Source organism: Triplophysa rosa, linkage group LG6, assembly GCF_024868665.1.
Source record: "Triplophysa rosa linkage group LG6, Trosa_1v2, whole genome shotgun sequence".
Taxonomy (NCBI): domain Eukaryota; kingdom Metazoa; phylum Chordata; class Actinopteri; order Cypriniformes; family Nemacheilidae; genus Triplophysa; species Triplophysa rosa.
In genome coordinates, this window is record NC_079895.1 from 27,525,345 (window position 1) to 27,531,932 (window position 6,588).

Sequence of the window (6,588 nt, forward strand, 5' to 3'; positions counted from 1 at the left end):
CAGGAGAAAATAAGAATAACTGAAAAACACAGAATAGGTCAAACACAGCACAGTGCATGGTGTTTATAGAACAAGCAAGATCAATCTAGTAAATAAAATCCCGGTTAGCAAACCAGCCAACATGGCCCTGTGGCGAGGAACCCAAACTCCAATGATAAATCAATGGAGAAAAAAACCTCGGGAGAAACCGGTCTCAGTCGGGAGGACCAGATCTCCTCTGACGTGTCCCAGCTGCACTCACTGACTTTGATTAAAAGTTACTGAGTAAATGTTTATGACATCAAAGGTTCATTCCCTCAGGAGCGTGAGTTTCTCATCCTCGCACAGATGATTTTTTGAGATGTACAGATATAAAATAGTACAATCATTTTAATGACGTGTACGGTATACACCTGCAGTATAGACTCACTACTGCATTCTGGTAACAAAATAGAAGATGAGATTTGTGCACTAAAATATCAAGCTACTCCTGTGTTCTTTAAAAGGCACTTAAAACATTTTTAACTTAAAATATTCTAGAGTTACAAAATTCTAGTTGCATTTTGTATAAGGTTTAGGTTTAGGATTATTTCTAATACAGCACATTTCTACTGCCACTAGGACAGCCAGGCGCGGTTCCTGCCAGGTGCAGAAGGGTGGGCAAGCAGATATCCTGGGTGGGCATATACCCCAACCACACATACAGTATATAGCCGCAGAAAAAATCAAGAGACCATTTCAAAAGTATTTTCATTTTTTCTGATGTAAGAGTATTTAATTTAAAGAGTTTGAGTAGGTTTATTTCTACTGTCCATGGGTGGATACAGATTTAATGTAATTACTTTTTAAACCGTGTGATGTAATGAGTCATTATGTTACTTGTAAAGCATTATTTTGTAGATTTTTCTTTGATCAGGTTTTTTTAAGTAATTTATCCAACATTGATTCACAGATAACAAACAAACGTAAAGGCCTTCCTCCGTTTACTGTGGAGGAGACAAGAATGAAAATGTAGTGAGGAATCTGGAGGTGTCTCTTTAGCATGCTTTAGACGCGAGCTCTTGACCTTTAACCTCTGATTGACTCAAAAGCATGCGCTGCATTACAGACAAACACATAATGAGTGATGGACAGCGGACGTGTTCTTGTGTTCCTCTAAACACCAATGCAAATGAGTGTCTATAGTATATCAATGATGGGAGTATAATATGGATTTCTAGCAGTGAAGTCCTTTCAGCAGACTCATTCTGAAGCATATGACAGTATAACAATCATACAGTGTAAAGAGTGATGCTTCTGCTACTGTAGATTAATTTAGACCAACAGCTGAGTTTGTCCATATTTGACCCAACCAACACTTTTTAGAATGTGTCTGATGTAATTATGGTCATGAGGGGGGAGTACCCTGCGGTCTTACTACAAATATCTCTTGAGTATAGTGTTCTTCTGGCAAAGGCGTTTCAACAGTTCCAAAGACATACTTAACCTTTATTTAAAAAGACTTTATCTGACTTGTTTGAGAGCATTACATTTGAATGTACTAATGTAGTATTTAATAAATCTTTATTAAATCAGACTAATGAACAGAATTGCACAGTAAGTTAAGTGACTTTGACAGATCTGTGTCTGAAGTGAATACATGAGGGTTCAGTGAGCCGAGCTCGTCTCAGATAGTGTCTGACGCTCCATCAGAGTTTCTCCATCAGATCTAATGATGAAATAAAATCAGTCTGACAGAGATCTGCGGAATGATGTCATGTCATTTCTGGACTCACTGGATGTGTGTGTGTGTGTGTGTTTATTTAGTAGAGTGGCAGAGGAACTGAGAGAGGAGAGCTATGCGAGCCGCCGGCTTATCATCTTCCACCCAAGAACGACCAGCTGTGTCTCTTCACACCATCACGACGATCACATTTCTCTCACACACACGCACGCACGCACGCACGCACTCACTCACACACACACACATTAATATGTATGATGTCATCTTTCCAGTCAATTAAATAATCAGACACAAACACTCATGTTTCTCTCATCACATACATTATCTAAGTCGTGGCCTAATGGTTAGAATGGGACTCGTGACCAGAAGGTTGCCGGTTTGATCCTCAGGGCCGGCGGGTAATGACTGAGGTGCTCTTGAGCAAGACACCTGACCCCTACTTGCTCCCCGGGCGCTGCAGTGATAGCTGCCCACTGCTCCGGGTGTACGTGTGGTCACCACTTGCTGTGCGTGTGTTCACTACTCTCTGGATGGGTTAAATGCAGAGGTCACATTTCGGGTACGGGTCACCATATCTGACTAATAGGTCACTTTCACTAAAGTGATCTGTTTAAAAACATTAAACTAAGCAAATGACTAATAAAACACAGCTCTTCATGACGATCAAACCGTATGATGTTTAGCTGTTATAAGTGAAATGACTGTTGTGATTATACTGTGTGTGTAAGACAGATGGATTGACCCTCATGTTGTTTGAGAGAATGTTTATTAATCTTTCTGCACACAGGTTTTACTTTAGAAAAGCTCTTTGCTTTTTGATTAACCACAATCAGAATCACAGCACTATAATGTCAGGTTAATTGCGTAAACGGTAAAGGGTGGAGACGTTATAAGAATGATTTTCTGTTCAGGAATTCTCTCTCTTTCTCTCTGTGGTTGTGATTGTGGTTTGGCATGCACGGCGGATTATCCGCACTGCTGCTGGAGGTCTCAGAAGAACCTGTAAGGTCAAAAGTGAAGTCCCAGAGATTCATGCTGAGTGACAACACTTCATTAAAACACACGCGCACACACGCACGCACGCGCGCGCGCGCACACACACACACACACACACACGCACGCACACACACACACACGCGCGCACACACACACACGCACACACTTATTTACATACAAAATCAAAACATTGTAATTCTCTAATGCTCACCTCTGTTTGAGACAGAGTTCTGCAATACGATCATGACCACTACTGTATAGACTACTGATGAATGTAACATTTCAGTTGAGAGCGGATTTTAAGGTTCTTGAAATAATAAAAAGTTGGTTGTTGTATACTCAGCTTTTCTGTCGAGAGTACCCATAATACTTTAATATTATCCATACAATACATACATCAAATGAACACCACAAAGGCTTTTAATATTTAAAAGAATAATATATAAAATATATATGAACATGTGAATAATCAACACACAGTATGCTTATAAATGTTGATGGCATGAAAATAAATTGATTTGGGCAAACAAACGCAGAGAGAACAATTAAGAGTGTCAACTAATGTCTGACATCCTGATTTCATGTGTCCGTCATTCTGTGTTAAACAGGCATACAAACACAGCACATCTTTAAAAACGGAATTGGACAGAACATACAACGCAGATGTTCTCACGCAGGCGCACACAGAAGATGATCCATATATTCCCAACCACAGTATACATGGAGAAGTCACTAAAGCATTGCGCATCTCAATCTGGATACAGAATAAAGCCGGAGAATGTGCTGTATTTATTGTTGTTTCCTCCGTGCGCCTTTCCTCCTTCGAGTTTGACGTAAATCTCGTCTCCGGAGTCCAGATGAAGCACTGCGCTGTTACTCGCGTAATCGTAGTTCTGGTCCGCGTCCTGCGCGATGGCACTGGCGCGCACCTGTCCAAATAAACGCACAGTACTGTTACACTGACACTGTCTGCGAAAACCTGCCGTTTAAGACGGGTCCGTACCTCTGTACCTGAAATTTTTTCATTCAATGTTTGCTTAGTTACTTTATAGTTACTTTGTGTGAATTCGGCTACACTATTAGAAAAGGTCTTAGAACTTTGTCTCTACATTTCAAAGCGAATCACATCATCTCAACCGTCACAAAGTTTGCGCAAACATCATTCGTGTATACCAGGGGCCAGCGCGTGCATTTTTTTCTTGGTATAAATTCCCTGTCTCGCACTTTTCTTACAAAATGAACAGACTCGTGCTTACCTGTCCGTTTTTACAGAGGTCTGCCCACATGCTCGTGCCGTCCCCACCGCGCATCAGCACATGATAGGTGAAGTAGTAAATCCCGGACACCTGGCACGTGAACTTGCCGGTGGTGGGGTCGTAGTGATTTCCCACGTTTGTCACAACATCGTCAAAGCGGAGCACCTCGTAGCCCTCGTGAGGGTTTTTGAGACCGACGTAAAACGCGATCTTGACGTTCCCTAACGCGGGGCCAGCGTCTCCCGTCTCGGTCCTTGCCGTCCCCGACGTGACGCCGGTGAATCCGGGTCTTCCTGAGTCTCCGGGTGGTCCCCTCGGACCAGGCGGGCCAGGTTCGCCAAGTGGACCTCTCGGTCCCGGTTTGCCCGGTCGTCCCGGTTCGCCTCTGGTCCCTTGCGCAAAGGACGGCGGGATGCCGCTGAGGTCTTGCATGACCTCCAGCGCGGTGGTGCTCTTTTTGGGGTTGTACGGGTCGCAGATCATCCGGCAGGTGCCCATCATCTCGTAGTGCGCTGAGATCACGGAGGTCTGGAGCACAAGAGGGATCGCGATGATTAGCGCCGCGACCATGACGATGCCCACGACAGCGCCGATCACTCGCTTGTGTTGGAGCACCCGAGAAGCGCGCGCTAAAAAGTCCGGCTCGTTTTTGGATGTAATGGTGACGCGAGCTTGGAAACAACTGCGGGACAAGCAACAGACCTCTCTCCTTTGAATATATAAATAAGAAGAGACACAGCAGCAGCAAAAGCGGCACTCGAATGTGTCAAAACTCTGACCCCTGGCAGAACAGCATCACTGTGCCTGCAGTGAAACTCTCGGCGTTTGCGCACGCGACCGAGACAGACGCGCGCTGGTGTCTGTACGATCACGAGAGAGATAGCACGCTGACATAATTTATGATCTACACCAGGGGGTTTCGAACTAAACGCTGTAAAAAATACATGTGAAATCTACAGTAATTCACTGTGTTCATGCACTGGAAATAACTGTATTAGGGGTCACAGTGAATTACTGTATATTCAATGAGAAATTACCATACTGGTCAAAATATTGTGAAAATCACATTAAAGAGGAATGTGCTGTACAAAGTCACAGTAACCAGTTCTGTCCTGTAAGTCACAACAAACAAGTACTATGTGAAAACTACAGTAATTTGCTGTGTTCATGCACTGTAAATAACCTATAAGCGGTCACAGAGCATTAAAGTATATTCAATGAGAAATTACAATACTGATCAAAATATTATGAAAATCACATTAGAGGAATGTGCTAAAAAACTGGCCTGTGGTAAATCACAACAATCAAGCATGACTGTTCATAGTTCTATATTAGAAAGGGTTTAAATAATTAAAATAGAGATTTTCCCAGTTCACAGGTATTACAGTGAAACTTGGAATTGAGAAACTTTTGTGTGATATTCAGGGCACCTCTGACATGGGACATAATCCAAAACAAAGTACGATCATTATTTAAAGGATACAAATGTCTCGCACAAGCTTTTAATAGCTTATTTTTTATTTTGAGTCTATCACAACTAGACATTAAACATTGAGCTGTTTTGTAACTTTCTGTTAATTGATTATTAAATATTTTTGTGAAAATAGACTTTTCTCAAATAAATCATTTATTGAGTTGTCATAAGGTTTTGTTTACAATCAGCAAAAATGCATGGCATTGACACAGGCTTATGATCAGTGTTGGGTGTAACTTGCTAAGTAATTAGTTACTGTAATTAAATTACTTTTCCCTTGAACAAGTAAAGTATAAGGGATTAATCAATTTTTCTTTTAATTTAATTACAGTTACTTCTGATGTAATTAAACTAAATACTTTGTGTAATAGATGTGTGCGCAATAGTGGAACATACATCAAAATTCAAAGTCTAACTTTAAAATCTGTGTTTTAATGTATAATTCTCAAATTTGTACAATTTTAATGTATAATTCTCAAATACTTTGGTCTGTTAATAATTACTACTTTATGTTGTTTTATATTATTTATTTGAATGAACTAAAAGAGCCATTTCATGTCAATCCTTGAATCAGTTCTAACCAAGGTTTACATTTAGTCATTGTCATGGTTCTGCCCCATTTTGTCTTGCTTTTCTTGATCTTGTGGCAGAGCCATGACAGAACCTCTTGTTTCATCTGGAGAGAGGCATTTTGACCCTTCTGGCCTTCTATATGCTCTCTCCAGGTCTTGTCATTGTTCCTGCCCTCTTGTTTCCTCCTTAGTGATAATTATTAGTTCATGCCCCACACCTGTCCCCTCTTGATTTATCTCCCTATATATTGACCTGTGTCTCTTGTCTTGTGCTGGTTCATTGTACTGTTGTGTTTGTGTCATTTGTCTGGTGAGTTCTTGGTCCCTGTCAAGTTTATTGTAGTCCTTGTTTATGTTATCTCCAGTCTGGTTTCAGTGTTAGTCTTAGTCCTGTTTTGTCATGTCGTGATCTTCCCTTGTTTTATTATGTTACCCCCTCGTGGGTTTTTGTTTTGTTTTATTATTAAAATGTCTTGTTAACCCCTTACCAGCTGTCTGCGTTTGGGTTCTCTGTCCTTGCACCTCACCAATTCATGACAGTCATTTAGCAAGTTGATGTAGGATATAGAAAGTAATAAGTAATTAAAT

At 41.1% G+C, this 6,588-nt stretch overlaps 1 protein-coding gene across 1 annotated transcript; it reads right to left on the reverse strand.

The window, feature by feature from the left end:
* Nucleotides 1–2,459: 2,459 nt before the first annotated feature.
* Nucleotides 2,460–4,734, reverse strand: c1ql2 (complement component 1, q subcomponent-like 2). Its single transcript, XM_057336376.1, has 2 exons — nt 3,955–4,734; nt 2,460–3,627 (listed from the first exon to the last, which is right to left on the reverse strand). Exons 1-2 carry the CDS (start codon nt 4,522–4,524, stop codon nt 3,448–3,450), a joined length of 750 nt encoding a protein of 249 aa, XP_057192359.1. The 5' UTR covers nt 4,525–4,734; the 3' UTR covers nt 2,460–3,447.
* Between the last annotated feature and the right edge of the window lie 1,854 nt (nt 4,735–6,588).

What these genes read in the sequence shown, in the direction of transcription:
- c1ql2 (XM_057336376.1), bottom strand. Translation starts at nt 4,524, where the DNA reads ATGGTCGCGGCGCTAATCATCGCGATCCCTCTTGTGCTCCAGACCTCC. An exon ending in ACCTCTGTAAAAACGGACAG is followed by an intron (nt 3,628 to 3,954) that starts GTAAGCACGAGT and finishes TTATTTGGACAG; the next exon opens with GTGCGCGCCAGTGCCATCGC.